Source organism: Rhea americana, unplaced genomic scaffold (assembly GCF_003343005.1).
Source record: "Rhea americana isolate MKP2758 unplaced genomic scaffold, rheAme1 scaffold_129, whole genome shotgun sequence".
NCBI lineage: Eukaryota > Metazoa > Chordata > Aves > Rheiformes > Rheidae > Rhea > Rhea americana.
The window spans coordinates 1,403,776-1,429,685 of NW_028185361.1; the positions used below are offsets into that span (position 1 = coordinate 1,403,776).

Below are 25,910 nucleotides of genomic sequence, written 5' to 3' on the forward strand. Positions count from 1 at the left end.
GCTCTTCTTGATCTATTAGTTCAGATTACCAGAAAGGAAAGTACAAGAAAAAACCTGGAGAAACCACACTAGCAAGCCAAAAGAAAAATGGAAGAGAAATTTAAATAAAAAAATAAGGAAAGAGAAAATCAAAACCAACAGCTTCTGATATGCAAATATGTACATTATACATAATCACAGGATATCAATAGCATATGGAACTTAAATTTCAATTGCTCTTTCCTTTAGCTGTATTAATACCCTAAAGCACAGGCTTTTAGCACATATGAAAAAGCAGGCTACCTTATCGACATTCAAGTTGAGCACCCAAATTCCCTATTTTGTGTTTTGATTAAAGAAAAACTTTATCAGTACCAGTAATACTAGTACTTGATCTTATTTTTGTTTTCTTTTGTGTGAAATTTAGAGGGTATTTTGTTGCTAAAGTCATTTTCACAGCTTAGATGTTAACTGTCAAGATTTAATCCTGTGAGACACACTTAGTTTCCACCAGACAACAAGAATAGGAATCCCTGATTAATTTGTGAAAACTACAGTGTATCAATGCAATTGGTACTGGTCCAGCAATAACAAAATAAGCTTAAAATCATAAAAAGCAAGCTTAAAATAACYATCTCTCTTTAGTCAATAATAATTGTTGCATTATCTGCAAACTCCATTTGTTTATATAACTATGAGTTCTAAAATCTCTCTTATAAGCCTYGTTACTGAATTTTCATAAGTGAAAATGTTACTCTTGAGGTAGTATTTTTCAACCTTGACCTCAGCAAATGAACATTTTTTAACAATATATCTTTTGCCAGCTTTTATATCTGTAAAGGTAAAGGGTTTTTTTTTCTTTAAAAGATCGTATTTAAACACCCCAAGAAACTGTAGTGATACACAGACTCTGCAGACTCACTATTAATAGGGTTAGTGTTTTAACTTTCCTTATATCCCAAATAGCTTTGACATTAGTTGATCTTGGATGTGATGCAAGCTGATCCAATGGCCCAAAATGCCACTTAACCAAATCAATGCCTAAAATTATTCTCATAATTATCATGTTAATTTACACATTCTATTGTTATTTTCTGTAGTGTAATAAGGCTTAATAGTCCCAGGACAAACCTGATGCCAGCTCTGTAGCTATTTATAGTTACAATTGAGTGCCTGTGGAGACCTCACAGCAGAAGTCATGGCTCACATTACTTATGCAATAAGAATACTGTATACTGTAAGCTTTACCATGCTTTGTACAATAGGAATAATGTACAGAATTGTTCTACTCTTGAAATCTCAACTGTAATAGTAACAACTTGGGCACATTCCTTTTCTGGCAATTTTAGTAAAAAATAACAATGAAAGTTACTTTTGTACTAACTTTTTGAAACAGTTAAATTTCAGACTCCAATCACAGAGGCCTCTCCTTGTCAAAGCTATTTTACAATATGTATATAAATTAATCCCAACATTCACACTACATTATATTTTATTTCTGTATTTCTCATTACGAAAATATCTCTAGCTACAATTATTGTGTATTTAGAAATTCATGTATCTTATAGACTGGAATGTTGTAAGGCTGTGACCTATACTATTACACCAAAACTGAAATGGGAAATATTTTATGAGACAGGTTAGTTTCTTAGCAGAACAAGAGTATTGTGAAGGTGTAACAGTTGCCTGTGGAAAACAATCTGAATCTGGCAGATTAAAGAACTTCTCCGCTTATGTAGTACACTAATATTTGCTGCTCCAAGATTAGGTTACATCCTGGCACTGTAAAATGTGAGTGTGCATAAGCACCCCAAATAGCTTACCATCAAGGAGACAAAACACAGGATGAATGTATAAACTCACACAAAGAGATGATATCATACACTGTATGCATACATACATACAGCATACACAAGCATTCCAGTTTCTTCAATGCAAGTATGATTATTTGGATCCTACTGCCTCTCTATGACGGTCAAAATACACTACTAATGTTTAAATTGATTTCACAGTATGGACTTCTGTAAAGTCATAGGTAATAAAAATTTCTATAGCCATTGTTTTTTTACCATTTAAGCTCAACTATCCCTTTCACTCAAACAAATATACTTTCTAGGCTTCTTCTTTTTTTTTTTTTTTCTTTTTTTTTTTCGTTAAGAAGTGTCAAGAGTGCAGATGGGAAAAAAAGACAGGATAGACCACTACAACAGATTTGTCTAGGCAAGGGCTGTAACATGCAATGTTCTGACCCAGGGAGATGAGTTAGCCTCAGGTCAGCTTATAGTCCCCAGAGATCACATGTGATTTCAGGGACTCCACCAGAAACCCTCAAAGAAGAGTGAAAAAGTGCAGAGAGTATAAAGACCAACCTGAGCTTCCTCCAACTAACAGCTTCAATGTTTAGCAACAACCTCGAATGCCATTTCAAGATATTAAAAGTGGCACAAACACTCTTCTGCCAATGTCACGCAGGTCACATTTACAACGTGCTCTGCTCTCCACTGGCATTATTTACCAAGCTTCAGCATGACTTCTGTCAATTTTTGCTCTAGTTCTAACATTTCTGAACAAACATATTTTCAACTAGGTAGTTCAGCTCTCAGATTTATTTGTAGATATTTGCAGAAGTTAAGATAGCCATTCAATCTTGATGGAAAAGTAAGCATATTTTCAAGCTGTAGAATGCATTTAAAATCAAATAAAACATAAATAACAATAAACAATAAAATCCTTTTATATCAGGATGACAACATTATCTAAAAATTAACAGAGCTTCAAAGTTTCAAAGGCTAATTTAATAAACAGCTGAAAGGGAGAAATGTATCTAGAAAAGCTAAGTATCAGACTGATGTATATAATTTAAAAAAGAAAACAAACCAATTTTATGTTGATTAGCAATGAGAATAGTGCTCACAGCTTTAGAGAGATCAGCGGAAGATGAAAGCACCTAGTGTCTGGAAGCAATGTCCTATCTGAAGACTTGTTAAGAATTCCATTTTAAATATTGAGAAATTCTACATGTATATGCAAAATGATGTCATACTGCAGTTGTATCTACAAGATTTCCCATATTCATTACCAGAAGCAAATCTGAACACACAGAACTATAAATAAAGATGTAACAGACAAGCTCTGAAAAATTAGCTAAGGTTGTTAAAAGTATTACCAGCCTTTTCTACCTTTGCAGCAAAAGCTACAAGGTCTCTAGTTCACAGTCCAGCATCCTAGCACAACACTGCCTTCTTCACGGCTCTGAGTTACAGACGATGGACTGTGAACTCAAGAAGGCAAATTCAGTTATATCCCAAACCCAATTTTCGTAATAACCTCTGAAAAATAAAAGGGCAGTATTGTTTTTCAACTATTATAGCTAAATCCACTCAGCTTTCCTGACAAAGCTCTCAACATAACACAAACAGAAAGGGACCTCAGGATATCAGTATTTGAACACAAAACTTAATTTCCTGTTCTAGAAAACTGCATATCCCAAGATCATTTAAAGTAATAAGAAGAGTATTAATGTACGATGACAAAAATGAGAAACGGTAGTGTATAATATTTCATGCTCTGATTCTGATCTCAGATTAGATTTGAATTAGTATAATTATGCTCGTTTAAGATGTGCTACTGCTGCTTTGCATTAAGAGAAGAGGACAGAGAAAGTTGCCATTTAGCTGGCAACTTCATATACTGTATTTCTCCACCTTTCTCCAAAGTTTCATGGCTGTCTATCCCATTTTACATCCTCTCCCTGAATACTATTCTTCATTGATTCAAATCCACTGAAAACAAATGAATTCTTTAAAATTATTTTCAATACAAAATTGAATATATTCTTTTGACTATGATTTATTAACCAATGCAAGGTGTAGAAAACTACAGGGCAGAAGAGTAAAAATATTTTGGCATATCTTTAACCTTAATAAGAACAAGAAATCGACTACATCATGTTGCGTTCCTAGAGTTCAGTTTATTTATATATTTAATAGAAAAATCAATTTTTAATTTTCAATTGTTTACAAAACAAAGCACATTTAAAGATGCAGGAATGGACCTATACTTGTGAATTACAACATAACTTATGTTTACGTAGAGATGCACATAATATTCAACTAGGAGTATATTCACGTGTTTCAAAGTTTCCTTTGTCATCCAAAATTATCTTTTTTTTTTCATTATTGGTCAACTTTTTCTTTCTTTTTCTTTTCTAATTCACCCTTTATGACTGCTTACCCTATGCCTGAAATCTTGTGTTAAAACTGTCTCTTTTCACAGCATTCTTAATCACAAAGCTTTGGGTAAAATGAAGCTCTCTTGTTGTATTGAACAAGCACCTCACTTGTGGAATATACATCAGATATTTACTGACATGAGGGATATTTGATATTAGGTCTCATTGCAGCTTTAGAGTTGCATCTTTCCTACTCTAAGGTCAAAAACCTAAGTTGTACACCCCAATGTTTACAGACTTATAACCTAAAAAAATACCAACCAACCAAAAAAAACAGAACAAAAAAAGAAACAACCCCCCCAGCAAATATATCATAGTTTCTATTGTACTGTTGCAAATTTTCAACACAATTACTACGTTTTGTGATCTCTTAAAGGAAAAAATAGTTTTCTCTACAGTATAGAATGAGCTGAAATATGTATAATCAGTAGGAGATGACAGGCAGAATATTTCTGTCAAAATATATTGGTTTCTTAGATTATATTTATGTGAAATGGGTAATAATAATAATTTAAAATCCTATTTACTTTAGCATTTAAGTCTCACCTCATTTACATGATCTTTTTTCCTGCTGTAAATTCTTTGGTTTCAATGGAATTACATCTGATTTACACAGGTGTCAGGAAAACTAGCATCATTTCTATCAAACATCATATATTACAGTTATTTATTTATACAGAAGAACAGGCCCTGACTGAGAATACAGCTTCACACACATGTATGAAGAGATGGCCTGCATCTCGGAGAACATATTATCTGAAGAGTTAGGGTAGATAAAGTCAGCACAGCTATATCAGACAAGGCAAACAATGAATAAATAGAACAAAAAAATAGATGAAGCAAAACTCTCAAAGTCAGATAGCTGCTCAGTGACAAAGATTTCCTGGTATTCAGTTCAGTGCCAGAGCTATCTTTCTGAAGAAACATATACAAAGCACAGCAAATCTAACCCAAATACCCTAAGACTATGGCACATCTGAAACAAACACATATGTGAATCCTAATTTAAGAGGTCAGTTCTGGTAATCCTTATCCCTCTTAAAAAAAACATTCCATAAATCACCTGGCCTCTTTTCAACTATGTTTTTCTTAAATATTGTCATTTACTGGCTTTCATGATTCCACTCACCTCAGTCTCTTGCCACCTCATCATAGCTCTTTCAGCACGTCCTTTAGGAGGATCCCCCGTGCCTACACCCTGCTGAAGTACTGTGGAGATTTCACAAAGTCTTTTGGTGCTTTCTCTTCTCTCTGCTTCAGCTTCATCTTTTAGTAATCTTATCAACATATATTGAACAACTATTTCTACATGAACCTTCAAATCACTACTGGAGACCTTTCTCCTCCTTTCCAAGTTTTGCTATTTTTTCCTAGCACTTCCCCAGGAAGTCTTCGCTATCAGTTGAAGCTCAGAGCTTCACTATCGGTTGAAGAATGGATCAGTTGCATTCATTCCTCTGTCCCTCAAGTCTTCCCGTTACCCTCTTTTCTGATTGCCATCACTCCTTGTATTTTTCAGACGCTAAATTGGCTGTTATCTTTAGACCACACTTTCTTCTAAGTCTCCAGATTACGCACAGAGCTGAATATCATCTTTAAAGAGCAGCCTCTCCAAGCCATTTAAAGGAATACAGGCAGATCTATACCCTTTTGGGGTCTGCACTGCAATGGACTCCCAGCAGCTCCCAGCTGAGCCTGTGGCARTTTGATTCTCAGAAAAACTCAGATGAATTTTAAACCTGTCTTGAGGCAGAATAGAAAGTTAGTTCAATTCTGGGACACCAGTTTTGTGTTCAACTCTAGTTTGCTGGATGTTTGCATAGTGTCTACCATTACAGGATATAAGGGAATAAGGTGTAAAGGATGGTTCCTAGGTACCATGACAAAAATGAAATTAGCACTAACGTCAAGAAAATACCTATGTGAGTCAGACTTGCACCTAAACTTTGCATGAGACCTGTATGTGCAGTTACACAAAGCCGACACACCTTGCAAATTGATTACATAGGTTCGATCACTTAAATTAATTTATCTATATTAATACAGTCGGGGATATAAAATAATGAATAATATTCAAAACATTTAAAGCTCTATCATCTGTTTCTATTACAGTCATAGAAAACAAAGTGAAATGGTATTCTACAGATAAAAAGTAAAGAAAAAGAGGAGTAAGAAAAAACTCCAAAAGCCTTCTGTTTATTCTTCATTTTTAGTAATCAAGATTCTATCCATTAAGACATCTACATTATATGCAGTTCCTGGCACACTGCATGCATCACTAACCATATGCTTTCTGTAAACTGTAAGAGTTCAGCCATTCACTTCATTCATTAAAATTCAYAGGGCCTATTATTCTGTTTACAGTCTAATAGATATTCACTGTCACTATTCAGGCCTCTGATTCAATTTGCCTAAATCCCAGCTGCAGAGTAATCCTGATGGAGATTAGCTTAATTTATCACCAATTTCGTCTCAGAACCAAGAATGGCTGGTATTTCTTAATAAAAGCTGTGGTTCTCTTTTTTTCCCTAAAGTACATGAATATTGAAAAAAGCAGGAAGTGCCTGGTTTCTTAATTGTGAGATTTTTCAATTACACAAGTTTTGTTTTGCACATAAGACACCTTCTCTTGAAGGTGTGTAGTCTGCAGATAAAAATACTGAATTTCAAACTAGAACACTTTCCTGTAGCCAAATATTTTGCTGACTCTGACTGAACACAGATTGGCAGGATCATCATCTACTCCCTAAAATACAAAATAATCATTCTGGTTATTGTTTTCTATGTTATGTGGTAACAGTTTGGACTGTAATAAATGAAATATACATATGTTCTGGCTTCTAAAGGTTCCACTGGGGAACATTTCCTACCAACTTAAAGTCATGTGAAAGGCATCTGCTTCCAAAGCAAAACTGACAGTTTTGATTTACATAAGTGATATGCTACCTGTTATTTGCAAGATATCCCTGTAACTTGATGAAGACATCTATGGTCAAACACTTCTGAATGGGCCTGGTTCATATAAAATTGTGTAAAATTTTCCAAATGAATCACTTCTCATCTGCACAGCAAACTCTAGTTCCATTTTAGTCCATCTGAAAAATTTACAGTTACTTACAGTGCTCAACTTTGTCTTTAAATGAAGAAACATAGGTGCCCATATAAAAATTATATTCTACATATCCTGGGACCAAAAGAAATCAGATGAATATTGCTGCCAAGGAAACTGATTTCCTTGGGTTTGAGAAGAGAAATATATTCAGCAGCAGAACTAGTCTATTTCTTATCCGGAGAATTCTGAGAGTCCACTGCAAGGATTTGCTTTCATCCAAAGAACAGAATCTTCAGCTGGAGGTACTGCAATAGCAGTACATGTGTTGCTCCATTCTCAGAAAGGAGCTAATTAAAAAGCCACAGAATGGTTTTCAAATACTTCAACCTCCCCATACAACTACATATCACCTCTAACATTTGTTTCCTGGCAATGTTCCATCTTCGATAGCACAGGAACAATCCAAGAAACCGTGACAGCAAATAATAGGAATTTGCCAAAATAAGGAATTTTTAAGGCACAAGTGATGAGTCATTATCAATGAGGTTCTTCCCCYCCCCCCCCCCCCCAAAGACTAGTTTCACATGGTATTTTCAAATAGCACTGTTATTGAAAAGGGCAACTCCAACATCTTCAGCCTGCCACCATTAAAATGTGGCTCAGCCCTGCTCCCTCTGTGGTGCTCTAGGTGTTCAAAAGGTAAAAGTAAAGTGGTGCAAATTTCTGAGTTACCTCACAATACACAAACATACAAATGTTTGTGAAATCTGAGGAAGGCAAAGTCATAGGGGAAGAAAAGAAAGGAGTTCCTCCTCATTTAGAGGAGGAACTTTTTAACAGCAGTGTTAACTTATCTTAAATCACACATTAAACTACTACCCAAGATATCAGTGTGAAAATATGCCATGGTAAAATTAATATCAGGATTCAAGCAAAACTACAGAAAGGTAACAGAAATTCATAAATATTGGGAAATCATGTAGGCTCCCTGACTGCCAAATGACTAGCAGAGTATCAGTCATCCAAGCTGACATTCAATAAGGCTTCTCATATGTGTGGGTGTTTCTTAGCTGTAAGTCAACCATTAGAGCAAGGGCATATGCACCCAGGTTAAGACCTGCTCTGAGTAACAGAAATGAGGGCAGATGCCTTAAGAGAGTAAGTGCTAGATCCCCAAGTAGATCCACTAAGCTTGCCAAGTAAACTTCTCTGGGTCTTGATCTTGGCAGTCAGTTTTATCAGATGGTTATATTGGAGCCCTATCAAGAACAATGCCAGAACAGACCAGATGTGAACTGCGTTTCAGTGGGTATCCTCTGTGGAGGGCATACAACTCTCAAATCACAGAGGCATTACGGAAGTGAGAAATGTACTGAGCTGTCTTCGATGCATTCGGACACCACTGTCTATTTATTACAGCAGCAGCTGAATATAAGCTTCCTCAAGGTCAGAAAAGATTTGAGATTGTGTGCTCAGGCAGATGTCATCACTGTAGGTTAACTTATAAATAAGAGTTTTGCTGATATGAGTTGAATAGGACAGTCAACATTACTGGGCCTTGAGGTTTCAGTAACAGCCTGTGATAGCAACATGCAGTCAAACTCTGGGTAAGTAAAAGAGTAATGAAGAATACCAATTACGCAGTATTTTGGACACTTTCATAATAAAGTATTGCACCATACTCTGCTTTAGACAGACATCAAATGAAATAGTCTAAAGTCAGTTTTCTAACTTCATCCAATGGCTGTGTTCTGCAAGCATTGCCACAAGCAGTGAAAAACAACAGAAGCCTTCTTGCTCTGTAATTGGTGTGCTGCACACAGCTGGCAGGATCCATCTGAGGATCAGAGAGGATAACACATGTTATAGAAAATATTGAACAATGGTATACGCTGTAGAAACTGGATGCTTTGTGCAAAAAGGAATTATGATGTAGATGGAAGCTGGATGGGATGAAAATGCATAATGTTATGAAAGCTGTCTGAAATCTCAGAGTTACTTGTTCCGTCATACAGGTACAGTTTGTGCGCTCCTGTAATAAAAACATATACTTTATTGAGCATAGTTGGTGTTACATCTGATGGCCATATCTTCATTATTCAGCCATACTTTTATTACCATTTATCAGTCTTTCATAAACACCATTCACAATTTTTTTCAGGATTTAATACCTACTTCTGTGAAAATGTTTAACAATGAAGTTTGATCTTTAGTTAGATCTGTAAAGATCTGATCTTTACAGAACTCCTACAAACACCAAACTTTCATGAAGTATTTTTCAGATTAACTACTTAGGTAACTTTTAATTCACTTAACATATATTTATTGATATTCTATAGTCTATATTTTTTATCAGAATGTCTCAGAGTGCTAGGTCAGATATCTTAAAAATAGTATTTTACAATGAATAGTAACCTTTATCAACTGACTGGAACATTCTTCAGGGAAATAAATTAGAGACCAGAATCTGTTTATTTAACAGAACTTGTTTTCCATAAAGCCATGCTGAGTAGTATAATTACCCCATATTTCAATTCTTTAATAATTGAAATTCATATCACATTTCCTTTATTTTACCAAAAATGAGGTCAGACTAACTGACCTGTAAGTTCCTAGACTGACTGCCCTTTCTGAATACAAACACAATATTAACCTTCTTTCAGACTACTCAAATACTCATCCCAGTACTAAGCATATATACTTACTTACTTCGAATACTTATTGAAAATGTGTAACGGCAGGACAGAAATATCTTCAACCATCCCTAGCCCCTAAAGGTAGAAGTTATGCAAGTCTCTCAATGTAAAACACTTTTCCCTACCAGAAATTTTTTGAAGTCTTCCATCTCACTAATAGATTGGGAATATTTCATCACCTTCAAACAACATTGACCTTCCTACCTTCTAGACACTGAACAGAAATATTCATAAAAGATTTCTACCTTTTCTACATAGCCAAAGAGTTTTTTGTCTAATAAGGGGTCCTATCTAGTCTGCAATATTTGCCTTATTATTAGTACATTTTTAAATCCTCCCCCTTTGTTACTGTCCTTGGCTTTGCTACTCACAGATTTCATCCTGGTATCTTTAGCCTCTCCTCTGTCATCTATACCCTAATGCTGCTCATATTTACAGCTTATTGCCTATAATCCATTTTGCATTTACTTTATATTGCCTTTTTATTTCTAAATAAATATTGTCTTCTCTTTCCCATCAAACCAAAATAGGCATTTATAAGAAACTATCTTATAATTACAGAACTATGGTTTTTGGTTACCTAATAAACTCTCAGAGGGCACAACTTCTATTCTTATTTTCTCCTAACCATTTTTCCTCATAACAGCTTTAAAGAAATAAGCTGCTCTGAATCACCAGCTTTGTATACCACTGGTTTGAGGTGCCTTGTTTGTTTCCACTGAATGTAATTTAGGACAGGACACCTGATCTCTTTTCTACACCACAATAGAGTTAGGTCCAAAAATGACTTACAGCTTCTTGGATGCAGTAACTTTTTGTTTGTAATTGTATCTTTCACAGTTTTTAGAAAGTAGCAATAGATTTTACAATTTACCAATTATAGTTACCTGCACACGTCTCAAATTGAGCTCCCCACAACCACTCAGTGTTTTACTACATGTTATAGATACGTATCTAACCAGCAATTTGTCATACTCTCTAATTTGATCCAGTGGTATATAACAGACTCCCGCCAGCAACCTCTCCCCCAGGTTTTGTAGGTAGCATATTGATTCTAATGTATTCAAGATCCTGTGGTTCTGAGTTATCAATAACTCTAAAGATAAGTAATGATGCTTTTAATGTAGAATGCCTCCTCTCTTCTCTCCTCCCCCCACCTCAACTTGCACTCACCTCTTTCACTTTCTTCCCAGTACCAAAATCTTTCCTGCATGGAAGATTATATATAACAGGAAAAAATATACAGAAAATGTTTACAATATAATTATGGTATATCATCCCACCACGTTTCTATTTGGCTGTTACATAAAGAAAACCAATCCTTAATTTTCTCATTACACTCTTTGTTAGGTAAATCCAATCTGCTTGTGATAGCCTATGTTTGCATTTGTGCTTTTTAGAAAAGTTGCTTTTTTAAATCTTATGTTTAATATCTTACCGGTAGCCATCTAACCATCAGTTAAACAGACCACAAGCAGACCATTCTATTTGTGTAGCTTCCTCTACTTTTGTAATGAGGGTCAATACCCTCATTGTAATGAGGGTCATAACATTACAGTCTTTAGCTTCACTTTAACTGCACATCTAACAGCTAACATTTGTATTTTCTGCCTGTTTTTACTTGTGGAGGCTGAGGGGAATTGTGTCTTTCAGGTTTGATACCCGGATCCCTTGTCTGTAGCCTCTACTGTTCTTATGTGATGCCACGTCATTGGTTCTAATGTGTTTCATGACCACTGAAGATTTGTCAGACACTAATAGGACTGTTCAGTTTTGCTAACATACTTTGTAATATCTCTCTGTCTGTGGCCACACTGTGGCATTGCTGAATTACCCATTTTCTCTYAATACAGAGACACTAGCAGTCACTGCTTCTTTTCTTAAGGGGAATTGCTAGTAGTGATTGCTTAGGTTCCCTTAGGTTACTGATAACCTCTCCTGATGCACGCTTGCACTACACTCCAAAGATTCCTGTAACGGGACAGTTGCTGTATCTTTCTTTTTATTCCTTCAGTCAGGTTCTTCAACAGTATATTCACTTATATATTAATTTATACTATACATTTATAATACACATTTGTATATACATTTTAAATACACATAATATACACACATRTGTGTGTATAGATACTCTTAAAAGAACTTGATTCTTCTGGCAAAGGCAAACGTTTCTTCATTCTCCTTCTCTCATGGGCCATATATCTACAGTCTGCTTTTCCAGTTTTACCTCCAATTCTGCCATGCAGCATTCATTTCAAAAATCTAGTCCTCAGGCATATTTTATTTTCTTGGATGCTACAATACTCTAGAGATCTACTCCCATTATTTTCAATTCTAAATTAGCCATTGATATTTTGTGTATCAGAATCATTTTCTCCCTCAGAATACATTAAAAACAACATATGCTAAACAAGCCATAGTAACTGCTACCTCAATTTTTCCATAATCACCTGCTACAAGTAGTAAGAACTACCTGTTCTGACATTCCTCTGATGTCCTATTATTAGCTGAACTTACTTCATTAACAATGCTGAAATTAGTTAATTGCTGTATGTCATAAAAAGAGCTACATAATGACACATGGAACAGCTAGAAAAAGTAACAATTCAATTGATGAATGAGAAGAATATTACACTTACACTCAGAAAAATCAAGTTGGGTTTGAGAATGGTAGACAAAGACAAGCAGGTAAAATAAAAACAGCACTTATGCAAGAGACATTAAACTTGATTAATCACTATACAAAAAAACTTACTTGACCAGAAAAGTTACTGAGACTAGAGGGAGATAGAGACAAAGTCAGGGGAAAATTGACACCATTTGGAAGGAGAGAATAGAAATGAGACAGGCCAGATTTCAAAGAAGGAACTGATGTAAGAAGGAGAAGCACTGCTATTTCTTATTTTGCCATCTTGATTTTCATATTTGTGGTTACGGCAGTAAGTATGAAAGAGGTATTTTAATGGGATTTTTTTGATAAAAATTCCACTGAATGCCAAGGATTTTCAACTGTATTTTTTACAGTGGTGTGCTGTGAATGAAWTTTAATTTCAGAGGATTTTTCTTCCATAAACATTTAGTAACTACCTAAACAAAGCAGGCTGCTAAGGAATTTTCTGTTCACCAATATTTTACTTACATATAGCATCTTTATCTTCACAAAATCTTTCTGCATTGGAAAACAGTAAGCAAAAATAGTATTTGAAATATGTACATGCATTCTTTTAGCAAGGGGAGACTACATATTTAACTTTAGCAGCTAAATATTTAATATTTTTAGTTATTATTATTTATTTAGTAGAGAAACTACTTATTCAAACTCTTTTAGTGTACAACACAACCATGTAAATGTTAATGAATATTCACAGTTATAAACAGAGGCAGTCATTTTATTCAGCAACAAATGAAGTATTGTAATAGTTACTAATAGGTGTTTTGCCTCATTACTGGTACTTTTGAAAACAGAAAATTCTATACTTTTCTCACATTTTCTAATTTTGGATAAAGTTTTCATTATGCGAGTATGTAAAATATGACACACTTCTTTTTCTTCTTTTGCTATAACCTCTATAAATTTAAATATCTATTTAACTTCAGGCACACAGTAACAAGTAAGTTTTGGTCACATAAAAGATTCCAGAGAGAGGGGAACATAGAACAAAATTGCTAACTCTAACTCAATCCTTATTAGTTTTATATCCATGCATCCACCACATTTTCTTCAATGAAGTCAGTCTAAAATTCCTATCAATCTGAATAAAAACAGAATTCTGGATCTCTCTCATCAGTAACATGGGTTGTTTTATGAAAGAACAGATTACGCATTAGATTATTTCATACTTTTCCTAATTTAGCCAAAATAACTGTACCACTGTGGCAAGAATATTYCTTTCTTCCTTCTAGAGCAAGCATTCTGTGTTAGAAGAAAGTATATTTTTCTGCATGAAAAAGAACTATTTGTTCAAGAACAGGCAAAATACTTCTGAATCACAGGGCACAGATGCAAATGTGATMCATTTTATACCACTTTTGCATGGGTTGTGAAATAAGGCCAATGGAAGATAGCTTTTACATTAACAACAAATTTTTAAAAATACATTTTTTAAAAAATAATAGGAAAAGCTTTTTCATAAAATGCAATTGCCATTTTCAAATCATGTATCTTTAGCTTATATATTGTTTGAACTCACGATTTTAAAGTTAATTCAACATTGGTCAACCTCTTTTTCATACTGAAGCCAATGTGAATTTTGCAATTGGCCTGAACATAATTTTGTACCAGTCAAGCCACTKAAAAAACTCATGTACCTGAGGATGACAGAAGGAGGGCAAAAGGCACATATATTTCTTTTAAGTTACTAAATTTCAGTCCACATTTTAAAGCTATTCATGAAGAGAGAACTATTTATATCTTCTTTCTACAGTGTATCAAAATACCATTGTTCCTTACTTGGGAGGTTATTGGATTTGCTCAAAGATATCCGATAGCAGCTTATCTCTACAGAACTCCATGGGAGAAGAGAAGTGGAACTGTCCCATGGGTTAGTAAGATATAACCTTGTTTGAAAGTAGGTACATAGTAGGTATTCAAGGTAGGCATACCATGAGCACTGTAATTCTTAATTATGTAAATTGCAGCATTGTGTTACAGTGGTGTCTGTTTTATAAAAATAAATATTTCAAATATTAAATTATAAAATCCAGAATATTCTGTTCTGCAGAACTTCACACTGAATTAATATGAGGAAGCTATCTGTATAACATCACACATGCAGTATTACTGCATGATGTACTATAGCAGATTGCTGAGTACTTAACCAAAATAAGGAGAGAAAATCCTACACAATGCTTTTAAAATTGCTCTAAATTTTGCAAGATAGATGATTCCTCATTTAATGCTTCTGTAATAAAATAATTTAAATTAAAATAATGCATGCATTATTTGCACATGTATGTGTAAAATGAAATAATTCTCATCAAGCAACATATACAAAATATTTTCTCAGATGAATTCGGAAATTTTCATCAAGCAACATATACAAACTATTTTCTCAGATGAATTCGGAAATTTTTTTACTTGAGTAATACAACTAAGCTAGCAATATGACCTAGATATACAAATAAGCATTTTCTCCTTGGAACAAATGGCAGCCATATACAAAAAGATGACCAAAATGGATTGTGGAAGTCTAAGCTAAAAGAAGGATCTGGAGCCATTGGCTCTTGTCCCCTTTTAGACTAGCACAGAGCTGACAACAGACCTGCACAGGAACCTCAAAGATTGCTCCTGAACAGGGATCCCACCTGTATTAGTCTTATCYAACCTTTTTAATTTTTGCTTCCACTCAAGATTTTTTTGGGGGGTGAACTCCCCCCTAAAAAATAAAAATTCAAACCTTCACAAACATTGTGAACTCTTCTACTCTGTCACTGGCGAGCAGCAGCCTCTTTTGTACAGTTTCCAAAGCCTGTCCACTTTGTTTTGCCAAGTCATGGAGCTGTTGGGATGCAGTAGTCTCAAGTGCAGTCATGGCACATTCAGTCTCAGTAATTTTGCTCTCTAAATTGGTAAGTTTGAGATGCTGAAATAACCCAGAWAGAAACAGCAGTCAGTGATATGATAACTGACAGAGAGTTATAGTAGATTAAAAAAAAAAAAATTAACATCACAGATCATTCTACCTGTAACACATAAAATGCAATTTCATAGGAAAAAAATAATTTCCATATGTCTCTCTGAATTTTTGCCACGTGAGTCAATGAAATCAGATAGACACACTACTATTGTTCTGTTCCTTTTTTCCACTTATATATTTAAAGAGTCTAAGTTGATGACCTGGCATTTTTTCTTTTAAAAACAAGGTATTAAAAGGTTCCACAGCAAAGCCATCACAACTCTTAACATACCTTTTTCTCCAACTCATCCTTAGCCTTGTGATACAACTGCTCATACTGAGACTTTTCTTTGGTAGCTACGTTAAGTCTTTGTTTCAGTGAGTCAATTGAAGTTTTTTTGTTTGAACAGTCTTCAGTCAGTGCCTTTACCTGATATAAAGAAAGGTAAATAGCAATTAGATTATTAAGATACAAAACTTAAAAGTGAAAAATCAAAATCAATCTTGCTATTGATCTGTACTACAGACATACTTGTCTGTATTACACAAATTATTTGATTAACGTATATTTTTATGAAATTGTAATCTTTAACAAATCTTTGTTACTAATGTAGTAGAAATCAGTACGCACACAGGTTTGCTACATGAAATCTTGGCATGTATTAAATACAAAGAAAAGCTCCTAATTTGCATGGCTGTAGGTTTAGACATATTTCACAGCTAAAGTGAATGTAAGAGTGAATGAACCAGTTTCCACTCCTTTTTTTCCCTATCAGATGTAGAAGACACTAATTAAGACTTAGCTCAGAACTGTCTACATGGTAGTAGCCTCACAGCTTCTTAGATAATATTATATTGCCAAATAATGCAAGTACTGATTGGGGGCAATCTGAAATAAAAGAATGTTCCAAGAAATTCATTCAGCTGTTCTGACAGTATTCATCACAGAGTTGTCCAAACAGTTTCAAGTATTAGGGAATTTTTCCGATCTTCTCCTGAAGGTAATGTCAAATTTATMAAGTTGATTTTCCATAATTAATAATCAAAGAAATGTATGGAATTTGTTTCTGTGAAAGATCAAAAATGTAAAGCTCTAAACACTCAAAGAATAGGATTAAAATACACCAGTCTATTTTAAATTGTTTCTCTAAAACAAAATCAGATATTTCTCTCTTTTCTTTCTCTCTCTCCCTCAGTTACTTGTGCTTTCACTGTCTGCAGAGGAATTCTTAATAACACCTTATCTTTGGCACAGAGGTTAAGACAGTATCTTTCTCCAGAGCCAAAAGTGCTTAATGACTGCAAGCAGAGGTAGTGCCTGTGCTACGCAGCAAGCGCCACATTTTAGGAGAATAAAAGCTAATGGACAAATTGTTTATTTCTGTTTTGGCATCACACACTGCATAATACACTGCACAACTCACAGACAACCAGATGTCATAATCTTTTTCAGGAATTAAAGGCCGAAGTGCAATGCATTACTTGGATAATATACAAAGATGCCATGACATACATAAGTTCTAGCTTCAGTGAAATTCTCCTAGAATTCTGGAGGGGAAAATAACCTGCTACGTATATTAAGCTCTACCTACACAGACAGAATTACACTAAATGCTAAAACCAAAGTAGAACTGTAAATCATTTACAACATTGCAGTAGAAAACAGATTAACATATTAAAGCATTTAACCAGTATAGCCAGGAAATGTGCACAGATTTCATTTCCATATGTCACGTAAAATCATCCTTGTTTCAGGTTCACTGTATTTTTATGAAGTTACAGTGCACAAAACTACATCTTACTACTTACAGCAAATCTTTGCAACTCAGTTTTCTGAATATTTCAATATTTAATTATACCTCCTATGAACATACATTAAATTATGCTGAATACACTCAAGCTATCATCATATACTGATCTCAGACAAATTACAGTGGAGGGAATTACACACTTAAATTAACTGTATATTGTTTGCTTAAGCATTATATTGATTTAATAAATATATCATGTTTAACTAACTTCTGCAAATCCACCAGCTTTTACTTTTAGTAAAACTACAAATAGCAAGTAGGAAGTACCTTTTTTTCAAGACTTTGTAATGTTTCATTATGGGTTTTCTCATTTTCCTGATTTGCTTTTAGCCGAGACCTTAAGTCTTCTATCAAATGTCTTTTCATATTAAGGTCCCTCTCCATTCGAGAAATCCTAGAAATAAGAGGAAAAATAATACTACAGTCACTGTTACAAAATATTGTTAATAGATTACTCTCAGCAGCTGAACAGTATGAATGCAGCAGACAAAATATCATTCTTGTAGTTTTAAAATTTTCGTAGAATAAAAGCTGATGTAATTCTTGTGATTTACCTTATTCCCAATCATCAAAGACAGTATCAAGTTTCTTACCTAATTCTACCTATTTCTACATATTTCTTACCTAACTCTAAATATGCAATTAATCTTTGTTTTGATTTTTTGCTGTAGTTTATGCTCTAATTAAATTATACCATCTGAAAGGATAATATTGTCACGAAGTGGTACCTTAAAAACCTACTGAAAAAAGTTCACTGAATTAAATCTCTTTGATGCCTGAGGCAGATACATTTCAAGCATTATTTTGCACAAAATTCTTTAAGGGGGAGGGAATTCTTTCATTCACCTGAGTATTACACAGAAAAACAGGGAAAAAATGCTATTTTGATGAGCTGTAATATCAAGTCAGGTAAGATAATTTGTCTTAAAAATACAAAATCTAGAAATAACATCAGCATTTTTCACAGAAACTTATTAAAAAAGGAAACTCATGTACTAAGACACAATCTATATTTCATGATAAAATTATGTCTTACACRATGATTCTACAGTTAAGAGTACAAACTAACATTTTCAAAACAATCATAAGCATTTTTGAATACATTCAAGCAAGTGATTTTTTTTTAATAAAAGCAAAATGAATGATACCAATATGTTCAGAAATAAAACATTGTTGATATCATGTCAATACCATATAAAAATCAACAAGAAGATAGAGCATCTTAAAAATTCTTTAATCTATTTGACATTTATATTGTTAATGTTATTTTGTTGATTAGATCTTACAGTTTATGCAAAACAATAATATTTATATTATTATAAAATTATATAAATCAATAATTCCATTTTAAATTTAAGTTGAAACACTATTTTAGAAGATTTCTTCAGTTTTATTTTAAACATAAATTAGGCTATGACATCATTCAAACACTTTAATAATTCTCTACTTTTGCAATAAACACATTTTTAAAATGAATTGCATTCTTTTTACAAAAAAATCAGAATCCTTAGAGGAGTTAAATCCTGAGACAGGCAAGAAGTTCATGCATATACTAATGGGTTATGTTTATATAGTAATATAATTGAAGAACAGTCAGTTAAAGTAAGTAGGTAGATCAAAAATCTCAATTGCATACATTGCACCAATACATGCAAATTTCAAAACAAAGTAAACCTTAATCAATTCTCATAGAAACAAATACAACTGTTCTTTTGTACTTTTTATGAAAATAAGACTGGATATTTAATCTTGTTTAAGCATCTAAACCTTGACATGTCTCTTAGCCCCTAGGCAAAGAATTACTGTATTTGAAACACTGCGTTTAACAGTGCTGAGGAATTCATTTAGACTCACATCAAGGATAAAAAAGTCCACCCTAGGGTTTGAATTCTGACTTAAGGTATTCTTATTGCAGTGCAGATACTGTAGCTAGCTAATCACTCATCAGCTTAAACAAAATGCAATCTTAGCATGTACTGTTCCAATTTCTAAAAAACTGTAAAAGTCTACAAGATTATATACATACATATATATATATATATACATACATACATACATATATATATATATATATAAAGAAAAGAAGAATAAAAGATTGTCTTAAAAACCTAATTCCAAATGGTTAATGTAAGAATTCTACAGCTGCCACTGGGTGGCACCAAATACAACAGATAGAACTGCGAACTTACTTAACTTGTAGTTCTTGTATACGTTCTTCTTTTTCCTGGACTTCATTTTTCAGTGACTTAATGGTCGTTGATTGCTTAGTGATTTCATTATTCGAATTCTATATTGAAAAATATTAAAATATAAATAAAGTAGATTAAATATGATCTCAGTCAACAGTATATTTGTTTCAAACAAAGGGCTGTGGAAACTTTGATATATTTTATGAATGCTGTTAAACATTAATTGGAATCTATTTTACTGTACTAAAAAGTATTCTTACTTTTCATCAAGCAAAAGTCTTTTCATCAGAAAATACAACTCACATCAGTACTTTTCCATAGCCACTATGATTAATGTATGTTGACATATGAGCCTGAACACCTGCAGGCTCACTGTACCTGACAGGACCAAATTTTCTCTTCCATAGCATGGTCAACTGAAAAGGTAACAGGAAAGAAGAGAAATAAAATCAGATCTTTCTTTGAACTATATCCTTGAACAGTATAGTTCTAGAGCACTAGGGGCCTACATCTACAAAGCAATAGTTTCCATTAATCCGTTTGATCTTGTACATTTGAAAGTACAAGACAACCTACAATAGTAGTTGTTGCTTTTCTGCTCCCCCGAAACTCAAAGCAGAAGACAATTTCATTCAGCTACACAAACATAAATCCTTCATTCCTGCAACAAAAAAAAGGGGGAGAAAGTGCTCCTAATTCTTAGCCATTTGTAATGCCTACATAATTTTCAGTTATTGTTTTGTCCTCATTGCTTATTTTAGAAAGGAAAAAAATACCTCAACTCCTTCATGTGAACACTCTACTCAAAATATATATAGATCAATTTAACTAAGTAGCCATCTTAGCAATTTGAACATAGCTTTGAGAGCCATTTCTAAAAACAGCACCTCAAAGAAGAGCGTATAGATTTCAAAATTCCAGAAGGTATAGCCGAAAGATCCATACGTGTGAAGAATATGCACAACATAACATGCGTGCTTTTTTGCAGGTTCAGCCACTGCACCAGAGCTTTGGGATTTTACTCATTTTAAATAAACCAAGAGAGAATAGACCAGACATGCTGCAAACAAAGATACTTGAGAATTCCTCTGCTCAGTGCAGACTTTTAACACCCAATAGCATTAACGGGAGTATTGTACATAATGCTCTACCCCTCAAGGGGAGTATATATTCTTGTGTGCAAAGTAAGATTTAAAATACAGTTCTTAATAACTTTTCTAGTCTTGTTAGGTACTACAAGAAAATTGTTAAAATGACATACAGTAACACAATATTGCTGCATTTCCTGAGACCTGCTTGTTGAGTTTGAACCTCATTTGCATGAAGCAAGCACCCAGTTATATGGTTTACACAGCATTACTGTCTGAACAGCTTACAGGAAAATCATCATTTTGTTATTTTACTTACACTCAAAGAGCAATTGTCTATTAAATTTCTGGATAAGGATGACAATCACCAGAAGGGATAACCCTAGTTCATGGAAGTTAGCACTGAGTAGTAGATTAGGCAAACTCAAATCTAAAATCAACACTCAAAACAACAAAAAAGTATGCTTGCAAGACCTCTTTCTCATATGAACTTTTCATACTTAAAATAAATCAATGTGCCTTGCCTGTACTACTCTTTGCTGCCTTCATTTCTATGCAGGAGTCATGTTTTAAAGTTATCCTTTCATTTACTATGGTTACTACTGCTACTTCTACCAAAAATGCAAAAAAGAATCATCTCTGAAAACAAGAAATGACGTATGAATAATATAACATTATATGAGCTACAGAATCAGTCTGATTTCTTTCTCCTACTTCACAGATAGTTATTGYTTAGCTCCATTGCAGAAGCAAGAAAAAAACAAAATTCCTTTTAAAGTAATTCCACAGCACTTTTCAACAAGATGCATTTAGTCATTGTGTGAAAAACTCAGCAAACTGCCAAGTGTGGGATATAGGATCTGCAAAAGGTGTTTTAATTGCAACTATTAAATCATCTGGTATGACAACATTTCTATTTAATATCAAAGATTATTTAACACCTATGTTACYAATCATAGGATAACATATATAAATGATATACACATTTGAGTGTATATCTGCTTGACCCAGTTTATGAAATACTGGTCATGTGAATTATCCTCAGCATTGGATAATCTGTTCTGTCACCTTCAGTTTGCACTGCAGCTGTTTCATCTCTGAATCTATGTTCTTTGAGGGAGTTGGTGTTGCTTCATTCTTGCTAGCAGTTTGAGACAGATGTTCTCTCAACTTCAGTTTTCCCTGTAAATCTTCCTTCTCTTGTTGCCACTTGGCCAAGTCAGAGGTCAATGTCTGTTTTACAAGCAGAAGTAATAATCACAACTGCATCTCAAAAACGTTTGTTTGATCATATGAAATACTTTTGTGGTTAGAATTCAAGAAAAATGAAACACTACATACCATCTATATTTTATGTTGCATAGTTGTTATCTCAATTCAAGCAAAGATCAAATCTTGCAGAAAAGTAAACTAACTTTTTAAAAAATGATTTTTTTGAAAGGCAAGCTGATTCAAGTTTGTTTCTATATATTTATATTTCTACCATGACAGGCAAAAATTACTATGTAAAACTTTRAGAGTGCTTACTTTTGAAACATGTTTACCTAGAAGCTCTACCTAGATTCCACAATTACTTTCTATACAGAGCATGAAGAAATACCAAGATGTCTCAGGCACTAAGGCGTATTAAAGGTGGTTAAATGTCAAATCTGTTTTAATGGTGACCACTGTAAGCTCACTAGAATTGCTGTGTTGACAACTGCTATAAAAATACATCTTTCTCTTGGCTTTTGTTTTGATATTTGTAGGGCTTGTAGAGGTTAAAGCAAAGTGGACCAGCTGCACTAAATATCTTCTGGTTGGCTGGTCTTTACTCATGTTATTTCTTCCCTTTCACATATAAGCACCATAGCCAGAGAACCACATATTCCATAACCTTGACTCTAGGGCTGAGGTACTTAACTGGTAAAAGCCAAGCTGGAGCAGGACAGGATAACAGATGTTAGCTGTTTATTCCACTGGGTAGGTCTTACCACCCTATACTGCAGCCAAAATGTTTCTCATTTAGCAACATAAATGTTAAGTCCAATTAGCAGACGAAGCTTGTTAGGGATTTAGTTCAAATAAATAACATGCAAACTAACTCTCAGTCTTGTTACACTTTATTGACAACTAATGAGAATTATTTAATCTGTATAACAATATATATCACAGTACTCCTTAAACAGATAATTTTTAAAATAAAATATTAATTTTATATTAAATATTACTGAATGTTCTTCTGTGAAAGGGAGAACTGAAAAAATCTTCAAGCTAGTGCTTATCTATCACCGATACATGTTCAGCAGAAAGCCACCAAGCTTTAATGGCCTAACTCTCTGCTCTTTAAGAGGTAACTACAGTACTACTTCATTATTCCAAAAAAAGATTATAATATGGTAGTTTAACATAGGCAACAACTATACAAAATGATACTGAAATTTATCAGAGAAAAAAAATATTCCTTTGTGAAGAATCTTGATTAGAAAATGGGGATGATACTATACCTTCAAACAACCAAACATATATCTGGCTCTATGTTGGTGTATGAAAAAACATGGGTGAGAGTAGGTTAAAGATATTGCTCTATTTCAAAATATCTTGATGTTTTATTTAAAATTGGATTTTATATTATTTGAAACATACATATACTTATACACACACATACATTTCCACACAGATTAGTGAGYATCACAAACTTATCCAGATAAAAGAAATACAATTTATGGACATGTTTACTTCTATTACCAATGACATGGGCATGCGTACATGTTTTTTATGAGCTTAAAAATTGTTACAGATATAAGAAAATGCATTCTATGTTTACAGTTAGAACTCTGACAGTATTTCTACACTTGCTGCATTTATCAAAGCTCATGGGAATCATACATATATATCTGAGATCGGTACAATCCTTAGCAAAAGGGTCAGTCTTTCATTCTCTTCTCAGTCTTCTGTAATTATTAAGCAATAGACAAATAGTGTTAATGTATTTTCTGAMTGGTTACTCTCTAATCCGTTATATTATTCCCTCAATTAACACAATGTGGGTAAATACAAAAGGAAGGCTACTTTAAAAAACTGAAAAAGCAGTAGTATAGGAAAACATAGTAGATAAAAAAATATAACCATTAGGTTGATTTGTCTAGTATAGCAAATATTTCCACATACAGAATTTCATGATTCAGTGTTTCTATAATAAATTATTCATAAAAAGAAAAGTTAAAAAAATCAGAGCTCAATCAATATCTTTGATTAAAATTAAAGAAGCCCCTATATATGGCTATATATGGCCAAGATAGCTTGWGACTTACCTAAGTTTCTTAGGCCATTTAAGACTACTACTGAAGGCAAAATCTGTAAGTTCTAGAAATGCCAGGGTTGCAGTGGTCACATTCACAAAAATGATACAAATAAAATGAAAAAGGAAGTAACTTTATGGTACCTGTGCCAAAGATGATAGAGCTACCTCAGTTACAGAATTCACTTAAGGGACGGAGATAGAAAAAATTATTTCAACTATGAATGTATGGAAATTAACTGCATCAACAACATTAGAACAAGTGGGGTGAGGAGAAAGAAATATCAAGGACAAAAGGCCTTCAACTAGCAAAAGCAGACAAGGGCAGGCACGCAATTGCAATCAAAGACACCCATCAGGAAGTCTGCCTCCAATAACTGGAGACTATGTCAATGATGTTACAGGTTGGTTGGGTTTTGTTTTTAATACTTTCGATGCATTATATTAGTATATATAATACTATGCAAGGATACCTGAAAATTCCATATGAACATACGTAGGATTTGAATTTCCAAAAAACCCTTCGCCCCCAAATATTCTATTTATGCCTAAAAGATATTCCTTGCACATTACTTAGAAATAAGTAATTTACTCATTTACTTAGAAATAAGTTCATTGTCCTGTTGTTCCTCACCACTTGGTATGTTTTAAGTCAAGCCTTTTGTTCTTTTGTTCTTTTTTTCTGAATGCATTTTCTTCCTTGAGTGTCCTACCATGCACGTAAATCCTGAGTGACAGAGTGAAAAGGATTTACTCCTAGGAGAGAGGTCACTAGGATGAAAGGTAGAATCTTAAACACCAGCTAGACCAGATGTTTGTAAAGGCAGGCTACTGCTGTTTCTCTAAGAAGCAGTGGACTTTGTCTGCTGCACCTCCTCCAGAATGTTTTGGCTAAACAGATGTTTATAGATTTAATATTTTAACATCTATCTATCTTAATCTCCTTGCTCCTGGTGGACACAATGCACTTCTTAATACTATACGCAAAGGGATAAGTGATGAAATCTTATCTTCTATGTAGTCAAAGTAAAACTTAGTGACTCAGCAAGGCTTTATACCATAAGCCGTCTGCTCAGAAAGACAACTGTATGGAAGATGCAGTGCTTAAATGCAGAAACCTCCTTGAAYGGCCCATCACTCCTCTGTATTGCAGCAACCCTGGGATGGGCTTCTAGTTCAGTCCACAGCAGAGCTACATTCCTACTGCAACTGTAAAAAGAGACTTCTGTGGGTGGTAGTTGCTACTGTACTGTTACTGCTGTGAGGTACATGACCTCATATATTACATTTGCAGATATAKTATATAGAGTATACTTCTACTCAGAATTATAAAATAGGATATAAATCAGGTAATCCTGAAACTCTTCAAGCAATGAGATAATCTTATGTTATTACTCAGTTTATTAGAAAAATTCAACTATATATTTAACCAATATAAATATCCTCAGATGTGTAAAATCGTAAAATTCATTTTTGCTATGAAGCCTCCCATCTGATATTCCAGGCAGCTCAAAATGTTACAACATGCATAGAGATGTCTTAATAGACTAGAATTCAACAGATTGCTGGTCTTTTTCTAAGAAGTCTTTCTATAACAGTTAATGAAATATATTTTATTATACTRTGTAGCTCATGTACCAAGTTCCGTTTTAAATCTTAACGGTGCTTGACTGAAGTTTTTTAAATGGAATGCTAAGAATGTTATTCTCTCACAGCTTTAGCTTGATTGTAAAGAAAATATGTAGGAGAGAAAGTACTTTTTGCACACATACATCATGAAAGAACTTTTAAAAACGTACTTGCAGGCACAGAATTAGATATCTAGGATTCTACATACTCAAGCAAATGTTATTATAACATAATGATGATCCAGTTTAGAATATTCAAAGTCACTTTTTTAATCTCGACCATTGTTTACAGAATCAACTTGTGTCTGTTTTGCGGGTTCCAGAAAACAAAGCTAAAATTA

The 25,910-nt window shown here is 33.8% G+C and overlaps 1 protein-coding gene across 3 annotated transcripts in view; it reads right to left on the reverse strand.

Annotated features, from left to right (window-relative positions):
- The window catches only part of CNTLN (centlein), a 201,953-nt gene that overhangs the window by 12,454 nt on the left and 163,589 nt on the right, over positions 1–25,910 (reverse strand). For all 3 annotated transcript variants that reach the window (XM_085326231.1, XM_085326230.1, XM_085326229.1), the window contains 5 exons: positions 21,730–21,894; positions 19,574–19,671; positions 17,652–17,778; positions 15,866–16,003; positions 15,355–15,540 (listed from right to left, as the gene is read on the reverse strand). In XM_085326231.1, the coding sequence (XP_085182357.1) occupies positions 15,355–15,540; positions 15,866–16,003; positions 17,652–17,778; positions 19,574–19,671; positions 21,730–21,894 (714 nt within the window). The remainder of the gene's footprint in view (positions 1–15,354; positions 15,541–15,865; positions 16,004–17,651; positions 17,779–19,573; positions 19,672–21,729; positions 21,895–25,910) is intronic.